General features: G+C 38.6%; 1 protein-coding gene across 2 annotated transcripts in view; it reads left to right on the top strand.

The window, feature by feature from the left end:
• impact (impact RWD domain protein) overlaps positions 1-22,302 on the top strand; it is a 62,609-nt gene that overhangs the window by 36,971 nt on the left and 3,336 nt on the right. For both annotated transcript variants that reach the window (XM_088349476.1, XM_088349475.1), the window contains one exon: positions 6,621-6,755. In XM_088349476.1, the coding sequence (XP_088205602.1) occupies positions 6,621-6,755 (135 nt within the window). The remainder of the gene's footprint in view (positions 1-6,620; positions 6,756-22,302) is intronic.

Raw genomic sequence — 22,302 nt, 5'->3', positions numbered from 1 at the left:
CTTCAACCTTCCTGAGTGCCATTCATCAAAGCAAATTTAGTTTGAGCGGCGAACAAATGAAAAATATATCAAACAAATCCAGAACAAATCTCTTTTTAGTTCCAAATGGATAAACACGAGCCATCTGCTAGATGTCAAGTTTGAGGACCTGCGTCTGAAAGTGACACTTTCTATCTTCGTATCCATTCTCGGTGAAGGAAGCCGAACGTTCTTCTGCCAGTGACTGTGGCAGCGCACGGAGCAATTTGCATCGAGTGCTTCGGCATTAATCTCTTCTGCTCAAATCTCATTGCTCTCCGAGAGAGCCTTTCTTCCCTTTACCAGATGCGCGCTTGTCCTTATTGCTCCACCCACGGCCGGAAGATTGGACTGTGCATGTGTGATTTTAGTTGTTTATTAATGAAAACATATATTGATTAGAAATTTCTTGGGACTTTGATAGGTCAATTAGAGTTTAATCCATCTTCACAGGAGAGTGTTACATGAATGGGATTGTGCATCATCAAAGTAAGAGTAGAACAGAATAGAATGGTCTTTATTTTCATTGATATCAACGTGATGAAACATTGTATGCAACGAGATTAGACATGGCACTCCAGGGTAAAGATGTGATAAAGACTTTGGTGAAAAATAAGATAAGACTGTCAGACTCCATCCATCCATTATCTGCACCGCTTATCCTCAGTAGGGTCACGGGGATGCTGGAGCCCATCCTAGCCATCTTCAAACAGTGGGCTGGGGACACCCAGGACTGGTTGTCAGGGACAGACAATTCCCTCTCTCATTCACACCTAGGTACAATTTGGACAGCCCAATTAACCTGACATACATGTTTTTTTTTGGATTGTGAAAGGAACCTCAGGCAAACACAGGGAGAACATGCAAACTCTGCACAGGAAGGCTGGTAGCTGGATTTGATGACTGTCAGTTAAAAGGCAAAATATTTACAACTTAGTGCTAAGAGCAGGTGTGTCAAACTTATTTTAGCTTGAGGACCACATGGTAGAAATACAAAACCATCCCACGGGGTCGGACGAGTATAAGAGAGAAAGAACAAGAGAGGGGGAGGGAAAGTTAAAGAGAGAGGGAGGAAATCATTAAGAAAAGGAGATAAAAGAGGAAAAGATATGAAGGAACAACAACATAAAAAATTAAAGAAAGTGACAGAGAAAGAGAGAAAAAAAATACAGAAAAAAGCAGACAAAAAAGAGAAAGAAAGAGGGAAGAGAGACACCAAAAGAGAGTAAAAGAATAGAAAGAGGGGAAAAAAGGAAGAAAGCGAGAGATAAAGACATACAGAAATAGAGAGAAAGAGAGATAAATAAATGAACTAGTGGACAAGGAGGAAGCAAAAGAGAAAATAAAGGAAGAAAAAAAATAGATACAGTTGCTTTGGGAGTGGTGCCTGGCTTTGGTGACATTAAGTGGACATATTTAAAACTGCAGCTTATTTTTTCCCTTGCACTTCTCTTAGTGTTGTCTCGCGGGCCGGATTGAAACCCTTAAATAAATAATAGTGCATTGAAAAGGAATACATTACCAGCAAACCAAAATTCCCGAATAAGGCGCAAGATCTATATTTTCAGTTTTGCACACTTGTTCAAGGTGGTGATCACCCTGAGGAAGAAACTGTCCATGAGCCTGTTTATCCTTGTTTTAAAGGACTTGTAGAGCCTACCAGAGAGCAACAGGTCAAAGAGGTGGTGGCCGGGGTGAGAAAAGACCTTATAATGTTGATAACTTTGCTGCAGTAGCGTAAGCCATCAATGATAAGCAATAAGTCGTACAATAAAAGAGTATAGTAAAGAATAATCTTTTACTTAATCTGTTTATAATTAATGTATTGAATCAGAATTAGAGTTACAATTGTCTTTATTGTCATTGCTAACAACGTAGTAATCAATGTTTACAACGAGACTTTAAAGGGACATTTTTTATTATTTAGCGCCTCCTAGTGGTGAAAGAAATGGAGGTCATTCATAAGCAACATCGTATATATGAGTATTGAGCTTAGATTTAAACAATTCCACTGATGTTGCATATCAATTCTCAGAGGGCAGAGCATTCCACTGCACGTTGGGCCGAATAAACGCTTTACCACCTGCGGATTTCTTCTTGGCTCTTGGGATCAGTATTTTCCGAGCAGTAACATAGCATGACATTAAATAGCTAAATGGACTAAAAAATGGACAAATTAATAAATAACTTACTTTTGTTTTATTTTGTCCGTAGATCGTTATTCTGATTTTTGTAATTATTTTTGTTGCTTTACTAAAATAATTTTTAAAATTATTGAAACATGACAAAAATAATTCTTAAAAAGCGCAAATGCATATCTACCAACAGTACATGAAACTTGTAAAATTACTTTGAACTTTAAATTTTGGGACTTAAAATAATCTTAGACCAGATAAGAAAATAAGAAAATCAAATCGAAACTCAAGAAAATGATCCGTGAAGCCAAAGACGATTTTAAGATGAATACTTTTATTTTACAACATTTTCTGAAGTTCAGCTTTTGCAATATATTCAGAAGAAAGTTTGAAGTTCATCTGTGAATTTGCCAGCTTTAACAAAAGTTCTTCTTTTCTTTTAATGAGACCAGTTATGTTGATATGTATAGTGTTATTTCCCCCTTGCTTCTCCACATGCTGTGAAGTGAAAGTCATGGGTTCAGGAATCAATTATTTAGAACATTGTTTCACAGCTGGTCTGACCTTCGTATCCATCATTCCACCCTTATGACAGTGCCTAGCAGGGTTGGGTGGGGTTACTTTAACTGGATTACTTTCAATTACTTTTGGATTACTCCAATACCAAATATGATAATAAAAGACAAAATAAACTAAATATGAATAAAATGATGACTCACAACACGTGGTAAGCTTTCTCTCCTGGCTTTGATCTCCGGCAAAACTAACATAAAATGCGAGAGAAACAAAATGAAAATAAATCCAAACAGCTTGCCAACATCATTTTTGCCGTTCCATGTATTCCGTTACTCCCAAAACCTGCACAAAATGTAGTCATTTTATTCATATTTAGTTTCTTTTGTCTTTTATTAGCATATTTGGTGTTGGAGTAATCCAAAAGTAATTGAAAGTACTGTATTTTCCGCACTAAAAGGCGCACCGGGTTATAGGGCGCACCCCCAAAAAATAGTTTTTGGTCCTGTATTTTCCATACGTAAGGCGCACCGGATTATAAGGCGCTACAATAGGAACATCGACAAAACAGTCAGATAGTTCAGTCCAACTTATTACCCCCTTAAAATTCCGAAAGCTTGCAAAGAAGCAAATACGTGTTGTAGACACGTTCGGATGCGGTGTCCGTACGATGTCACCAAACAAACATTTCTTAGTTTCCATTTTATTTTTGCTGGCAACTGTGTGGACAGCAAAGTAAGAATTTTATTGTGCAGGGAAACGGGGTTTTTTGCTGTGCACATGACAATAAACACTTTGAATTGAATTTAGTTTAAAAATAGACTCATCACAGAAACATCAAGATCAAGATACCGGGAAAATATAAATCCGCATAGCTCACCTAAGTTCTCTTGCAGCCTTCACGTTCATTAATGATACATAACCATGGTCTTCTTACAACCGTGAGTGTAGTAAATCCAGGAGAGTAAAATATTTACAAATACAGAATAGTAAAAAATGTTTTCTCTATGCAATCCAACATGTGATTCACATTCATCTTTTTCAGCCAATTGCAGGCTTTGTCTCGCCCCTTTAGCCTATGCGAGCCTGTAAATGATAAAAAGGATCCGCCCCTTTTACCTCCGAATAACTTTAGCCAATAGTGACTGATTCAAATGATGATTGACACATTGGTTAGGAAATGAAACGCCAGTATGTAAATCCCAGCATACACCGCGGACGACTTCGCCTTCGGGGGAAAATCCAGTCGGCGGCTGCCTGCTTTAGTTACGAGACTTTGCGACTTAATATTGATCCATATATAAGGCGCACTGTATTATAAGGCACATGGTCAGCTTTTGAAAAAAATAAAGGCTTTTAGGTGCGCCTTATAGTGCGGAAAATACGGTAATCAAGTTAAAGTAACCCTACCCAACCCTGGTGCCTAGTGAAAGTATTAGCCCTCCACCCACAAACATTTTGTCGTTTTGCTACATTTCATGCTTCAAACTTATTGCTAAAAAAAATAAAAAAAATTTCCATGAATCAACATGTGAAACACACACGTGAAGTGGAACCAAATGATTTCAACATTTTATAATTACAAAGAAAAACTGAAAAGTAGGTTTTGCAAAAACATTGCCCCTTGTTTATCCAACTGACTCCAGATGTTCCCTGATAACTTCTGAATGATTCAATGTCAAGCTAAAAGACTATGACAGAGTGATCATCTGTGTCATTAAGTCTCAGTTTTAATGCATCTGCTCTGTGATGGGCTCAGAGGTCTGTAAAAAGAGAACAGACAGCGTTATGAATATCAAAGGACACACCAGGCAGGTCTGGGATAAAGTTTTGGAAAAGTTCAATGCAGAAATGGGATACAAGAAGATTTTGCAACATTTGCACATCTCCCAGAGCACTGTGCGAGCAATAATATCAAAATGGAGAGCGCATAAAAGCTACCAAGACCTGTCCGTCCCTTCTAAACTTTTTACCCAAAGAAGGACAAAACTAATCAGAAAATAAACCAAAAGGCCCATGATCACATTGGATAACCTGCAAGCATATACAGCTGAGGTGGGACAGTCTGTGCATAAGACAGATATTAGTCATTCTCTGCGTAAATCTGACCTTTATAGGAAAGTGGCAAGGAAAAAGTAATTTCTGAAAAAATATCATAAAAGGGCTCGTTTGGTGTTTTCAAGAAGCCACATGAAAGACAAATAACATGTGAAACAAGGTGCTCTGGTCAGATGAGACCAAAATTGAACTTTTTGGGCTGAATGCAAATTGTTTCATTTAGCGTAAGAGTAGAACTGCACATCACTCTGAAAACGACATCCCCACTGTCGAACTTGATGGCAGCATCATGCTCTGGGGTTGCTTTTCTTCAGCAGAGACTGGAAAGATCGTTTGAGTTAATGGGAAGATGGATGGAGCCTAATACAGGGCGATTCTGGCAGAAAATCTATTGGAGTCCGCAAGAGACTTGAGAATGGGGCGCAGGTTCGCCTTCCCACAGGACAACAACTCTAAACATAAAGCAAAATTTTAAACGGAATGGTTAAAAACCAGCAGTATAAAGTTCAGACCTCAATCCTTATATGAGAGCATTGGTAGAAAGATCTGAAATATGCTGTGCACAAACAATCATCAAACCTTAAGAAACTTGAGCTGTTTTTTAAGGAAGATTGGGCAAATATTTGTGTTTTAAGATGTACAAAATGTTAAAAATCATACCCAGAAAGACTTGTGGTGTGATTTCAGCTAAAATAGGTTATACAAAGTATTAACTCAAAGGGGGCCAACATTTTTGCAACGCGTACTTTTCAACTTTTATATTTTTTGATTTTGTGAATATTTCTTGTGAATTCTTAGAAAATACTTTGAGTTTTTTATCGATAAGTTTAAAGTCTCTTTTGAAGCCTGAAACAAGAAAATCCGTCAAAAGGTTTTTGAGGGGTCAATAATTTGCAAGGCACTGTATTCTCCTCCTTATCTGCATTTGGCCATGCTCCTGTTAGGGAAAAAAAACTATATAACAAATGTAGCCTTTACCAAATTGTTCGAATTAGTTTTCTGACTCCATTAACCAAACACAAACTTCACTCTCCTAACAATGCATGCTCGTTTCTTAATGGGAAAATGAACAAAGATAGCCGGCATTTTCACACGGGGGCAGATTTATTTTCTTAAAGTATTTAAGTAAGTGAATTCCATCGAATTTAGCCGAATTATTGTCGAAATAGTCTTCGTCGAGGCTCCCTCTAATTCTCCCATCTCTCGTCTCTCGTCTCTCCTTCCGTCTTCCGTCTTTTCACATGTCGGGGCGTCGGCCCCCACCTCGTCTGACCGGTGCGTCACGAAAGCCCCTCCCCCCATGGGGCAGGTCAGGTGCCAGCGTCACCACCTCCTCGCCGAAAGCCGCCGCCATGTGTAAAGGAAACTCTTATCAGCTCAAAACAATACCAAGCGTTTATCAAAACAAGGCCTAATTCCCTCGTCAGCACCCCGTTATCAAAATTCCCCAGCCAAAACACTCCACACTTGGAACGGCGCGACCTGTCTTTGAACTTCAGCCTCCTCTGTGAAAAATCTTCATTGCATTCAATAACTGTAATTTCTAAAATCCCTTATAGTCAATTAAATAAAATAAAAAATCCTTCACTCCCCACATTTGTAAAAAAAAAACTTATCAGCATTTTTTTGTCGTAGGAAATAGCGGCATCATCTTGCAATCACAGGGCATTATCGTTATCTACTGAGTTGTTCTTTTCTTTGTATTATGCATTATTTGAGAAGACCAATTGCCCATGACCCACTGAAAACGGGTCAGTGACCAGATTTTGGGTCCCGACCCACAAGATGAGAAACATAGATTTATAAAACGACCGTAGCTATCGAAGGAGGCTGACATTTTTCTGTGTCGATATGAAAATACCGACGAATTCGATTTTTTTGTTGTTGTTTTCGTAGATTCTAGACATCCGCAACGTGCTAGTGGTGGTGTCCAGGTGGTACGGTGGGATCCTGCTTGGTCCCGATCGCTTCAAGCACATCAACAACTGCGCTCGAAGCATCCTTGTGCAGGAAGGGTACGTGGCGGCACTGGTGAGTTCATTTTAAGGACGTTTTGCAAGAGTTCCAGATAAAAAATGTCAAGGTCATTAAAAGCCATTAAATATAATTTCATGAGGCATTAGACAAATTAGTCATGCGGAAAATGAGTACAAGTCCCAAAATTGGGGTATCTCAGTGCAGTCTCTGATCTAGCGATAATAAAGCATGAAAAACAGAATCTAAATGTACAAAATTGACAATCCTGAGTGCTGTGATGAATGACCAATGCATGAATCACTGAAATGAGTGATGATTTAGTGTGGCCGACATTGACGGATAAATCAAGGCTGAGCTCCACTTTTTAAGTTAAACAAGGTTAACACTGTAAAAACAGTTACGTTAAGAAAAGGCTATTTGGACTACCGTAAATTCCGGACTATAGAGCGCACCTGATTATAAGCCGCACCCACCACATTTTAAGAGGATAACCGCTTTTGTACTTACACAAGCCGCACCTGTATATAAGCCACATGGGCCCACATTAAAACATGTAACACAATCACAAAATTAACCCAAATGCGACTTTGAGTCCCACGATTGTAACTGAATATAAAGTACACAGTCCATAAACCACAGCCGGCAAAATGATACCGGTACTTAAGGTTTGATGCAGACCTGCAGAGTCCGGGTCCCGTTGAAAATAATCCAAAGGAAAAAAAAATGTATACTTCCAAAGGTAAGGGTGGGAAAAATATATATCCACTATTGTCCGCTGCGTCCACAAACACATCTCACCTTTACTCCACTTCCCGTCAGCCCCCGTTGTTTTCGCGCCTTCTTTTTGATTCGCCCATGGTAAACATATCAGAATAAGTCTCTAAAATAAATACATTACAAAAATATACAGCTGCAAATACATATTATACATGGTTATTTACAAAGAAAGATGGTACACCGAGAGAGTTTTCAAAGCTCTAATAATGATAATATAACTTTCATCCCAAACCGTGCCTGTGAAGGGTAGCAAAACGCTACTAGCAACACGCAACACAGTAAATGGGTCTGTTAGAAAAAACATACCGTACTTGTAGAAATCATGGTAAACCGTCCTCATCTTCCTCCTTATAACTGACGTCATCAAAGTCGTCTTCCCCAGTATGGGAAAGAGACTTTGTCATATAGACGTCGTCCCACGCTCCCTTATTCAAAAACACGCTAGCAACACGCTCGCAACGTAAAGTTTACGTGCAGTAGCTCTGTTTCCATCTTTATCGGACTGCTCGATTGCTTATTGCTTGAAAGCTGCGTCATGTGCCTTTCTTTTTGCAATTTGCATGATGAGGATATGTCTACGCTAATTTAATTTGTGCACAAACTAAGAAGTTGCAGTCTTCCTCGGCGCATATATTCCACCGGTCTAAATCTTACCTTCTGTACTCGAGCGCCGCTGGCGGCCGTTAGAAAAATTACATAAATTGGCCGCATCACCGAATAAGCCGCAGGGTTGAAAGTTTGGGAAAAAAGTAGCGGCTTATAGTCCGGAATTTACGGTAATTTTAATCGATTTTCTGGGTTAAGGGGGGTTTTATTGTACAGAATATTTTTTAGGTATTGGGGCAACAGATAAGGGTTTCATTATTAGATATCACAATATTTTGGGGATTTTGCTTGAGTTAACACGTTTTAATCATTTAAACCAGTGGATATATTTATGCAAAACAACCCTAAAAATTGGGCCTAAGTGTCCCAGTCAGTGTATTACTCATCAGGTTTAGAGATCAAGAATTCAGATTACAATTTGGAGTGAAGTGTGGCTGCCAACCAATGATTTAGTAGTAAGCCGGAATCGAGTTTTAGGTCAGCAATTGAGTTAGGATTTTAGAATAAAGGGATATTGGGTATTATTGAGTGCCTTCTAGAGGTTAAAAAAAGCCCAACACAATATTGATTTGAATAATAAGCAAAAACACATGAACCAATACTAGTAGGTTAAAGATTTGTATTTATTTTATGTAACATGAGGCTCACCTAAAAGAAGTTGACACAATTGTCTTGACATCTTGCTGCTAAGGGTACCCAAAAACACAGTAGCAAAAAGGTGCGGACTGGTCATATATTCTCTGTGGTTTGTATTCTTCCTTGTGCTTCGTAGCATGCATTTCGGGTTGCATTACACAATACAGCAACATCCATTGGTTAAATATTACCCCATCATATTACCTTTAAAAAGATTGGGCCAGGAACATTTTTGACCCAAAGTGCCATAAAAGCAAAAATATTTTCATTTTTTTAAATGTATTATTTTTTTTGAGAGAGAGCCACACCACATATATTTTGACACAAAATTAGACAAAAGCCCCCTCTCCAGAAAAAGCTCATTCTTCAGCGCATCTTGTTTCACTGTTTGATGATTTGATCCAATCTGTTAAATAATAATAATACTAGAGCAATTGTCACATATCAATATAAAGATACCACTCAAAATTCGTCTCCCTCTCGCAGTTACTTAGTAGTGTTGAGGCTCATTTTCAAAAGTTATTTTTGTCATAAATAATGGTTTAAAAACAAAGTGCAAGCAAAGTTCTTTTGTAGAAATGTCACAAAATCCTGCAAATGAGGGTACCAACATATTTACCTTCAGTGCAGACAGCTCTGGGCGAGCACCCAATCAAATTCCTCTAGGTGCTTAGCTAGAGCTTTTGGGTGAAACATTTTTGTTTTGGGTTAGAGTTTGTCATCATAAAGTGTCTCGAAAATTAACATATATCTGATTGATCAGAAAAATATATATGGACACACAAATAAACAGTTCACGGGGTTTAGTTCCAACAAACTATTGTACATTTACATGGCAAGGAAAATTCCTCGCCGAAAGGCCTGTTCTAAGTTTCAGCCTTTTTTGTCCCTATGGTTCAGGGGGCAAAGACTGACAAGCTGCCCTCTCTTTCTCAGAAGAAGGCAGTACGTTGTCTGCTCACAATACAGTATGAAAGAACCTATCATTCATATTGGCAATATTATAGGTTAGAAAAGCAGATCCGCCCTAAAGGGTGTGAAAATCAAAGAACAGCAACATGATTGGCCGATAGCGACAATGATGTAGAACAGTGCATAATACTTAAAACAACGAGCAACAGTGAGGTTTAATAATCAAAATCACAAACTGGCATTCTATGCAGTCCCTTTTGCAGGTGTCCCATATTAAAACAGAATAAACTTATCAAAGGTTATGGTATTTTAAGGCATTTTTAATTCTTGTGTTTCAAGCTTGGATTAAAGTTTTAAATTAAAGGTATAGTGCGTAGTTTGAGGTGTCCTTAAAAATATGGAGGTTAATTATTTTCTTAATTAAGTATGTGTTAACGATGCCAATCTGAGTTCAAAAAGACATTTGTTTTATTTTCCATTGCGCCAATCTGCTTTAATCCCACCTTTATCAGGCCTGTTCCGGGCGGAACAAACCCCTAAAATGATGAAAAAAGAGTTTATTTGAGCGCGCCTAGAAATGCCATGTACGTTTATGCAAATCATGTGATAATCTGCTGGTTTAAAGTCATTAGTTGAGCGTTAGTTTTCCCCACCCCACCTTTAAGGTTTTACACCTACAGGAGTTTAGGTATTTACAGTTTTGAGTTTGGAAATTTAAGCATTTACAAATCTGAATTTTAGTCTATGTATTTTTTCCAGGATTAGGGTTTCACGATTGTTTTAGTGAATTATATTTTTGTTTCAAATTCAGACTTTGGGTAAAGACGATTTCAACACTAAATGGCAAAAATGGGAAAAAACACTGGAACGTGTGTACAGTAATATCAAACATCTAGTTGGATCCGGCCACTCTGTCTGTCCCTCACCCCCTCATACACCCCCCTCCGGAGGAAAACAAAGCCTGCAACAAGGACAGTACAAACGTCTTCTTTGTTCCTTTATATTCTTTGTTTTCTTTATCCTCACTGTAAAATGTGGACTGGAGTGCCACGTCCAATTTCGTTGTTACAATATATTCAACCCATGTAACAATGACAATAAAGGTATATTCTATTCTATTCTATTAATTCATTCAAAACCCATCCTATAGAAAATTTAGTTCGGTAGCTATATAGGCTTCAACCCTCATCCTTCATTAGAAAAAAAAAGTTTCTAGCTTTCACCACCGTTTATTAAACAGCAGTTGAACATTGCTATTTTTCTTGAAAATACTCGTTTGCCAAAAACTGAGAAAAACATATTTTGTGAAATGATGCATTTCATGCTGAACTTTTACTTTGTTTTTTATTTTTTATTTGTTTGCATTTGTGATACCTCCAATATTTAAACAATGCTTTCCATCTGATCAAAGCTATTCCTGCCATCTAATGGTATTTTTCATATTGAAATCATTCCCAGAGACTTAATACTTACTGATGAGCTGCGCCAATCGGTTTATAATAGTTAGGGGGAAAAAAAATTACATATTAGCATTTAGAGACCATACTTTTGAAAACGCATTTTCACATTTAGGCAATGAATTGGTCAATAGTGAACGCAGGGTGTAAAACCCAGACCCCATCTTCGACCCACAGCTCTGATATAACTTCCAAAACTGACGAAATGGAAACAGACACTATTGAGCGACGAGGCCGGGCGAGTAGTGGGTTCAAGGACCTGCTCGGGCAGCCGAGTGACAAACGGCGCCACCCCGCCATGTCCGGGCGGCCATTAGCGATCAAGTACGGGCGGGTTTTGAAGGATGCTTAGATGCTGAAAAAGGAGAGCGCTGTCTTCCAATAGAACGTCCTGCGGCCGCCATTTTTGCTGACACCGCGACGAGCAAGTGTGTGAGGGCTTTGCAGAGGCGTTGTAAATACATGCACGCTGTGTTTAAGTTGAATTACAGATACGTGTGTGTGTGTGTGTGAAGAAAAATGGACCGTAAATTCCTTACTACAACCTGGTAATTTTATTCATATTTATATTTATTCATATTAAACACTGCAGCCTGCATTGCTATGCGGCTGTTCTTGTTTATCTCATCTCATTAGCTGCACCGCTTATCCTCAGTAGGGTCGCGGGGGTGCTGGAGCCCATCCCAGCAATCATCGGGCAGTGGGCAGGGGACACCCTGAACTGGTTGCCAGCCAATAGCAGGGCACACAGGGACAGACAACTCACTCGCTCATTCACACCTAGGGACAATTTGGACCAGCCAATTCACCCGAAATGCATGTTTTTGGAATGTGGGAGGAAACCGGAGTGCCCAGAGGAAACCCACGCAAGCACGGGGAGAACATACAAACTCCGCACAGGAAGACTGGAGCTGGATTTGAACCCACGCGGGAGGTTCCCAGGACTTGAACTATGCCGCACATGCGCTAACCACTGCGCTGCCGTGCTGCGTTCTTGTTTATTTATTTATTTATTTATTTATTTAACTATTATTTTTTTTAAAGTGAGGCAGCCCCACAGTGACGTCACGGCGATTTTAAACCGCAAACAGCCTTAAACATGAAACTTTTTCACGTCCATCACCGTTATTTGAAAAAAAATGAGCGGGGAAATGTCTATTGCACAAAAGTAACACATTATGCCGTGATCAAGACACTTGTTGCCGGACTAAATACCTGTCAACCTCCACGGCTCTATGCCCTTACAAAATGTTGTATTTTCCCTTACAAAATAGTACACCATATTATTTTTTTCAAACGTGTTTATTTATGTAGTTTATATGTTATATTGTACATGTGTTTCGTTACATCATATATATTGTTAATTAACATTTTGTTGTGAGGTACTGAGTTGCTCGACATGAATGAGGTTTATTATTAAAAATAAGTTCAAAAATTAAGTAGCTTGGACATTCACTGTAGAAGGAAAAATACATGCAAATATAATTAAGTAGCATTAGATTATTGTACTGATTAAAGGGATAACCACAAACCTGTCATTTTTTTCATTTTCTCCTTTTATACTTCCTTTTTTTCTTAACTTCTTTATACAACAATAATGATTCGTAATATAATGCATCAAAGCAAGTGAGCTGTTTGAGAGCTGGCTCTCTTTAATGAGTTGGGCCGAAAAAGCCGGTTCTCTAAAAAGAGTCGGACTTCCTTTCACTACATAACTACCACATGAAATCCGAGGCGGCAGATGCATGCGCACAGTAGCATCAAACCGTTCGCTTCGTTTGCAACGAAACAAAATGATACCGAGATAGAGGCTATCGCGGCAAACTCGTTTGACTTGATTGATTTGCCGTTTCGTGATAGTCGGTGTATACCGGATGGTACCCATAATTGACAAATCTGCGTTTTTCCGTACAGATTTTCTTGTACGTCGTACACGTCTTAAAATGCATTATAAACGTACTTTGTACGGCAAAAACGTACAGGTTGACAGGTATGGGACTATGCAGGCAACTGAAGAAGTCAATAAATTAGCTTTAACATATAAGCAGGAGTACGACAAAAACATTCTCAAAACAAAACTCAATGTACTGGATTGACTAAAATTCAGAACCCCATACAATCACAACAGCCTGCACACATCATTTACTATGCAACTGATCTTCAGCTTTCCCATTCCTTGTACACATGACAAAGTGATAGAGAGGAGACCGAGTATTGCTATTACTACTTTGAAAAAGAATTTCATATAAATGCTTGGAATATTTCTTACAAGTAATGTCGGCTAATTGAATATTTTAGTGTGGCAGCAGGTGACAAATTACCCTGAATAATTTTCCTGTAGGGCCAAAATTGACGTCATATTAGGCTGCGATCAGTCGGATAACTGCCAGCTTGATAATTATCTTTTACCAAACATCTTGTATGTAAATAACATTTGTTGGCATGTATGAGGATTTTTTTTATGTAATAGTAGCAATAGATGTGCGCAAGGGATGGGTGAGCTTAAGATCCATTGCACGGCTCAGCATGTGTACCTCCTGCTAGGATTGTATAGGCTTCTGAATTTTTGTCAGTAACTTTTCAAGGTGAACCTTCGTGATCGTCTCCGTCAGTTGGTCCTGCAGCATCCTTTCCTGAACAAACGTGCTCAAGTGTGTTTTCTTCCTCATTGCTTTTTTTCTAGCATTAAAAAAAAATAAATATCACCTCAGTGGCGGCTAATTTTGCTATTTTTTAGTAGAACTTTACTTATTTTAAGTCATTTTATCTCCTTATTTTTATTTTGAAAAAGAAATGACATTTACATCTAAATTAAGCAAAATTGTTTCATGCTAGATAATTATTTTATTTTTATTTTTATTGGATTAGAATAGAATTTACTTTTATTGTCATTCTTTGTAACCATGCACACAGAACGAAATGTCGATACACCTGACCCTTACAGTCAAACTGTAGCAAGCCGATGCAGCCGCAGCCAAACAGGGTGCCGCCATTTTAGACCCAACTGCTGTGTTGGGAGTCATTAGGTGACCAAACCCCCCAATTCCAATTCCTTACGGGCTGTGGTTCTCCTCCTTTAGCTTTGAGTAGCTATCGCCATGAGTAACAGATTCAAATGATGATTAACACATTGGTTACAAGATGCAATCCGAACACAAAGATTTGCAGATATTCAAATTAGACCCTGAAATAAATGTGCGCGAATGCAACACAGTATCCGTTTTTACGCACCATTATTAAGCGCAAATGTGCACATCGATTGATTTCCGGAAAGACAAGTCAAACATTTACAACTCTTTCAAAATGTCACACAAAATAGCCAAAGTCAAATACACATGTTCAAAGGTTTTAGTGTTCTCCAAATGTCTGCTTTGAGAAAGGCCGAAAAACCTACGCTTGGAAAAATGTGTAAAATACTTTTTCAGATTGCGATGGAATAAGGCTTTAGGTATGGTTTAAGGCTACTGTTACGCCTATTTTGATGCCACACTCATCTGGAGGCATTTCGTTGTCATATAAAATTACAGTGTACTAACTCCACATGCCCTCTTGGTGGGACTTGTTTGCTCTTTATTTTTATCTGAGGAGCAGATGAGCAGTTTTATGACTACTGTAATATCAATTTAATCATAAATCCATGCCTAATTGTTCATACAGTAAGATACTTTTACCTAAATGATTATAAAGTACATTACAAGCAAGCACTTTGCACGGATGCTTTAATGCATATTTAAGATTTAAGTTTTTCAGTGGGCACCGCCAGGTTGTACTTGCCCAAGATGCACCACAGGATGTGATGATCCTGGTGGTTAAGGGAACCGTGAACGGTCTCTTAAATCTCCTTTTGAGAATGTTTTTGTCGCACTCAGCGCAAATTTTAAAAGTTGTTCAACTGGTTGACCCTCCCCACATCTACGTCAACAGCCACACCCTGCTTGGTGCTGCAGCCAGTAATGGTTTTCCTTCCCACACCTCCTTCATGCTGTTGTTCTGCAGCTTTTTCTCCAACTTCCCCCTGTACTGCTCCTTCCCTTCCCAGAGCTGGACTCTGAGCTCCCTCTGTACTCGTTTTAGCTCCTGCTGATCACCATCTTTTTTGGTTCAGAAGGCACTTGATGTCGCTCGTTTTTCAGGGCTTGTTGTTTTCATAGGAGTGTACAGTTTTTATAGGAACAACATTGTCCATACAGAAGCAGAAGAAGAATAATTTAATTAGCATCGTTTGCTGCACGAGTCGATTAAGATTGACAGCTGCGGAGACAATGTGTTACTTTTCTGTGGCTGACATTTCCCCGCTGATGTTTTCAAAGTGCAAGAAATTGCCGTTTAAGCCGTCAGCTTAGAATTCGATGTAGTTTAAAATCTGGTGCGGCATGTACGAGTTTTTTCCTTAAATTCGCCCATGTGGCGATTAATCAGGTGCGCTACATAATCCGGTATTTATGCTAAATATAGATTTATAACGCAGCACGGCGGCGCAGTGGTTAGTGCGGGTGCGGCACGAACCTCCTGTGTGGAGTTTGCATGTTTTCCCCGTGCTTGCGTGGGTTTCCTCCGGGCACTCCGGTTTCCTCTCGCATCCAAAAAACATGCAAATCAGGTTAATCGGCCGGTCCAAATTGTCCCTAGGTGTGAATGAGTGAGAGAATTGTCTGTCCCTGTGTTTGCACTGCGACTGGCTGGCAACCAGTTCAGGGTGTCCCCTGCCCACTGCCCAAAGATAGCTGGGATGGGCTCCAGCACCCCCGCGACCAATGTTCCCTCTAAGCTGCGCGCGTGCACAATCGCGCACTGCCCGCACATTCTCAGCGCACAAGAAAATCTATCCAGCGCAGTTTTTCGAGAACCGGCTTCTTCGGCTCGGCTCACTAAAAGGAACCGGCTCTTTCGGGTCCTAAACGGCTCTTCATGTTGTTTTTGCTTCTTTCATCCCTATATGACCAAATATTAGGTAAAATTCTGCACAAAATGATCTAAAGGAAGGGGGAATGGAACAAAAAAGAAAAAAATACCAAAATGAAAAAGAAGTGAAAAGATGAGAAAAAAAGGAACAAAAAGAAGAAAAAAAAGAAGGAAAAATTCAGAAAAAAAGCCAGAATAAAAATGAAAAGAAAAAAACAAAGGAAAAAAGTAAATAGAGAACAAAAAGAAAAAAGTAACAGCTAGGAAAAAATAAACGCATTTTTTTAGAGGAATTACAAAAAAGATAGAAAAAACAAGGAAAAATTAAAAAAACTTTGTGTTGCATTCAAATAATTTCCAATTATACCAAGTCAATCATATTGCCAACATATTACTTCCACTAAAAAATGTGATTAAGTACAGTTGTGTATCGTGCAACCGATTAAACAAGCCCCCCAAAAAGTTAGTATTATGCGACAAAGATACCAGGGAAAAAAAGAAATGGAAATCTTGTGAAAGAAGTGTTATAAAAACAAATGACGTTTGTAGGCCGTACAACCTTTGCATTAATACATTAGTCAATTCATTCAAAAGTGAAATTTTTTTTTGCATTGCCAGAAACTCAGCAAAATATAACTTGATGTCAAGTTTTGGATATGTTTGATAATGACTCAGTTGCCACACTTGGGATTGCTGTTGCTCACTGTTGTTTCAAGCGTTGCTCACCGACTTTGTGTGAACGCTCAGTCCCGTAGTAAATTACAGGGAACATTGCCCGCGACCCTACTGAGGATAAGCGGTGCAGATAATGGATGGGATGGATGGATAGATTTATAACATCAAAAAATGCTCGAGACAAGATGGCCAAACCTTAAGACCGGAACATGGGTACCGGATCTCGTTTTCCCGGCGCTTCAAGTGCCGAATCCGGACACCATTTTTTTTTTTGAAGCGTTTGCTTTCAGAGATCAAACGCCAAAGTCGGCTGGCGCTTCGCTTTGAAGCCGTTTTTATGTCCGCAAACTTCTCTCGTTGATAGCATGATAGAGCTTTTGAGCTGGAACGTCACACGTAGATTAAAGGTAGTCATAAAAAAAGCGACTTCAAAAAGATGTCAGGCCTAGTGTTTAAAAAAAGAAAAAATACAGACAGACAGATGCTTGATTTCCGCTTTAACGGGCAGCCCAACGTCAAGCTGCGAGCAAAAAACAGGTGCAAGGCGCCGCTGGCCCCGTCGGGTCCCCGCCGAGGGCCCGTCGAGGACCCGGGAACCAATTCGGAGGATAAATCCGCCGCTCTTCTTCTGCCTCGCTTGAATAACAACCTAGCGGCTAAAATGAAATTTCACCTCGGGTGGGCTCGACTCAGCTTATTGGGAAGCGCGACGAAGATTTGCTGTTATGGCTTTGAAGCCGTAACCGTGCGCAGACAAATGCGGGCTGTAAAAGGCTTTTGCCAATGGCAAGCCGTTTCAGCTTTTAATTAAATTGGAACTTTTTGGGGGGGAGTTTTGTTTATCACGATTCTCTTTCTGTATTCAATTTTCCTTTAAAAATGTCAGGTAATTTATATGTGCCTTTTCCTCGTAAATGACTCTTTACTTTAAAACAGAGATGTGGAATTCGGTTTCACTGTGGAGCCGGATCCAGACTTTCTTTTCTGAGGAGGGCTGGATCGGTAAAAGAATGTAATCTCCTTTGTTTTTCAGTATTTTGTTATGATTTAGCCAAAATTAGTAACTTACACTACAGATTATAATTTGAAATGACAAGGGGTCTTTTATAAATCAACACATTGTTTTGGCATTAAATATGTTAACTGGTTTAATTTAACAGTTGAGTAAAAGCAGTTTACACCTGATTCAACTCACCACGCTATACGAATTCAACCTTGCTCTCTAGCAACCATCACGGCCCAAATTAAACCACACCCCCTACATTGCATATTACCGAATTTTATTGCTATATGTATTCTGTGTAGCACTATCCAGATACTCTATATAACACGCTACAGTGGGCATTTGCACGTCACACTGGGTATTTGTATATTGTATTCTTTTGACTTTATTATTGTACTGCTCTCAGCTCAGGGATGCTGCTGGAAATGTGAATTTCCCTTCGGGGATGAATAAAATATCTATCTATCTATCTATCTATCTAACACGTTTGGTTTGCATACATTTAAAAAAAGCATTACTTTGAAAGAAATTGCCTAGTAGAGATTTTTTTTTTTTTACATGGTCAGAAATTTATGGAAGACCGGGTTAAATCACCCAATAGGCTAGTGAGCCGTATGTTTGACATGCCCGCTTTAAAATATAGTTTTTTTGTAGTATTACTTAAAAAGAATACTACATTTTACTTTGGAAATTAATTTTAAAATAACATAAGAATCTTCCGTAACATGTATTATTTTTCTTCCAAAACATTCACACAACCAAAAAACACACATCCAATTTATTCATTTTCTTCAATTTTTTTTAGCAAAAGTACTTTCAATTATTCAAATAAAAAAACAGTGTATATTGATTGATTACTAGATGTCACTATATGGAGTAGTCGTGCAACCAAAGATGAGGGATAAAAAGCCTAAGAAAGACTACATATTATGGAGACTCAAAGTGAACAAAAAGGCACCATTTGACTTTATTTTTTTCCCATTCTTAATGAGATTTTGGGGTCCCCATAGCAGCAATTGGGGGGACAATTATGTCAGCTCTCTTTATTTGAGGATCGTGCTATGTAGAATAAATGCTAACTTCTCTGCCTATGAGTATTTTGTCAAAAATGCGTTTATATGATAGTTCATGTGTATTTACTAATTATTCAAATTAATATTGTTGCGTTAATGTAGGTTTTTTTGTACCACTAGGAGGCACTAGATGATACAGAATGTCCCTTTAAGTAACCCCCGATTAATTACCATCAGTGTTCCCTTTAAGCTGAAAGAAAAATGAAACATTTCATGCGATTCTAAAGTAAATTGCTATGTTGCGATGTGTAAATTTTTCTTTGTAAGGATCTTACTTTATTTTTTTGAGCGTTATATTCAGTAAACCACTTCTAATAAACATTCATTTATTGAACAAATGAGTTAAAACGACAACATGTCGTATTGCGCCGTAGAACCGAAAACGAGTGCAACAAAGCACAAGGAAGATTACAAACTGTGGAGACTGAAAGTGACCAAACCTCTTTTATTCTCCTTTTTTCTGCCTTTCACCAGTTTTTTTTTTATTTTTGGGCTACCCTTAGCAGCAAGATGACTCAGTGAGCCTCATGATATGTATAATAAATACCCGTTTTTGACCTACGGATATTTAAAAAAAAGCACATTAAATGTTTTTTAAAAAAATATTCTCAATAACCTCAGCTTTTCAAAATTAGAATAACTAAATAATGCACGTCTAATTGTAAATGCAGGCATGTAAACAAAAATCTCTACAGACATTTTTCTAATGTACAAAAAAAAACATATTTATCCACTTCTAAAAAGGATATATACCACCAGATAGATTTTACTTGGGAATGCAAAATTCCCAAAAGAGAATGGATATAAAATATGCATGAAAAGATGAAGAAAAAAAAGTCTCTCACATGTATGTTGCATCGCATTTTATACATTGATGTGAATTATTGGCATTGATGTTTGCTATCAACCTCCGCTGGTATATTTAGTGTTTTTACTCTCGAGCTACCGATGACGCATGATGCACGACCGCACGTCATTGATAATACGGTCTGCAAAGTGGCTACCGTTAAAAATGTCCGCTTGATGCTCTCCAAAGTGGGATAACATATAGATCGAAAAATAGAGAGACGTATAAACATGAAACCTGGAGGTGTTTTTTTTTTTCTCCGAAAGGATTTTCCATGGTATCCACAAACTTTCTTGTTACAGGCTACAAAAAAGTCTATCGAATTCAAGCACATGAAGGTCACCTTCTCGGTCAATTTGGGGACTTTAAATTTCTTCAATGTTGTTTGCAGAGCAATCACAGACCTTATCTGTGTTTTTCATTGTTATTCTCATCCTCTGCAAAACACTGCAGCGGCGGGACTAAAAATACGGGGGCTGATTCTGCCCAAATGGAAAAATGAATCTATAGATCAGGGGTGGCGAGCAGGATCGGCACAAAGAGCCGAAATTTTTAACTGTGAGAGTCAAAGAGCCACACCACGCACTGACAGGCATTAGACGTAACCTACGCAGATGATTGGCAGTCAGTTATGTGTCCAGAGCAGCATAAAAACAACAAATCTGCCAAATTAATTTCAAAATATTATTTATTATTTGTTATTAACTCCGATGGATTCAAAAACTAAACATGAAACGAGGCAAAGAGCCACAGTATATAGAAAATATGATGAGGCAAAGAGCCGCATTCTTATTGGCCAAGAGATGAATACATACCCACAACTTTATTCCATATACTGTAAATAGATGAACACATTATTGAATCATGTCATGCTGAAATATAACTCTTTCATTTATTTATACATTTTGTCACTATATTGACATTTTTTTTTTCACGTTTTTTTCACTTGGTTGGTTGATCGATGATTAACGATCGGTGCACTCATCGATTAACCAATAGGCTAAAAGGTCAGCCAATTAGGCCCGCCCGCTCCTTTAAATGTTGTAATGACAAAATACACTATAAAATGATGGCAGCATTAGCTCAGGAGGTAGAGCTCCCCTCTTGGGATCAATAGGTCGCAGATTCAATTCCCAGCCCCTCCGTGTTATATGTCGAAGTGTCCTTGGGCAAGACACTGAATCCCTAAAGACAATGCTGCCTCCCTATTGGTGTGTGTGAATGGGTAAGTGTGAAGCACATTGTAAAGCGGTTTGGAAGGTCTATATTGACTTGAAAAGCGCTATATAGATGCAGACCATTTACAAAATACATAACAAAATATACGACAAAAAAACACAATACACAAGAAAGTACATGACAAAATACACCATAAAAATACAGGATAAAAATGAAATAAATTTATGCCAAAATACGAGCCAAAACACATGACAAAATTAATGACAAACTTAATGACTAAATACACGACTAATACACAATAAGGTAAATGACAAAGTAGTCAAGTCATGTTTATTGTGAATAGCTTTTTATCACAAGGAGTCTGAAAGGGCTGCACAGACCACAGCTTATTGCGGCACTAGCTCAGGAGGTAGAGCGCTCGTCTTGGGATCAAGGGATCCCAGTTCGAATCCCGGCTCGTCCGTGTTACATGTCGAAGTGTCCTTGGGTAAGACACTGAACCCCTAATACCCCCAATAGGCAGGTTAGCGCCTTACATGGCTGCAAGGCCGCTATTGGGAATTGTGGAGCACATTGTAAAGCGCTTTGGGAAGTCATTGACTTGAAAAGCGCTATATAAACATGCAGATCATGCAGATGAAACTACAGACTACACCATCCCTTGATCTAAAACCTACACGAGGGCAAGGAAAAACTCAAATCCTCAACATAAGGTAAATGAACAAACCTTGAGAAGGGACCGCGACAAAGATGAAAAAAAAAGATGAAAACAATTTATGAAAAAAAAAGAATACCCAAAAAACGACAAAATAAATACTGAAATAAATAAATGACCAAATAAATGACAAAAAAAAACACAACAAAATACACGACAAAATACAAAACAAAATAAAGAACAAATAAATAAATAAATAAATTCCAAAATACACGAAAAAAATAACAAAATAAATAAATGACAAAATACACGACAAAATAGATACTGAAATGAATGTATGACAAATCAAATGAGAAAATCTCATCTCATCTCATCTCATCAGCTGCATCGCTCATCCTCAGTAGGGTCGCGGGGGTGCTGGAGCCCATCCCAGCAATCATCGGGCAGTGGGCAGAGGACACCCTGAACTAGTTGCCAGCCAATCGCAGGGCACACGGGGACAGACAACTCGCTCGCTCATTCACACTTAGGTAAATGAAAATAGGAAAATACACAAATAAATCAATACATTACATTTGTGTCATACATTTAGGCATTTCGTGATTTATTTGTGTACATTTATTCATATAAAAATTATTAGTAATCATACAATAACCACATATCGCTGGATCGGTCTTCCATAGAAAAATAGCTCCCACTCCATGTAGCCTCTGCAGCGTGCTGTAATTCCTCGGGCATCGCCAAACAGCCGATTGTTGAGCGTCTGCCTCGATTATCCAAGTATTTACTTGCATGCCGTGATCCGCCGTAAGGAATCGGGGCGAGAGTAATCGATAAAATTAATCACCACGCCGATGTTTTTAGCAGGCCGGGGGCAAC

Source organism: Urocampus carinirostris, chromosome 12 (genome assembly GCF_059441175.1).
Source record: "Urocampus carinirostris isolate Australia breed hairy pipefish chromosome 12, RoL_Ucar_1.0, whole genome shotgun sequence".
Taxonomy (NCBI): domain Eukaryota; kingdom Metazoa; phylum Chordata; class Actinopteri; order Syngnathiformes; family Syngnathidae; genus Urocampus; species Urocampus carinirostris.
Note: the sequence above shows the minus strand (reverse complement) of the source record. Positions and strands in the feature narration are given on the sequence as shown.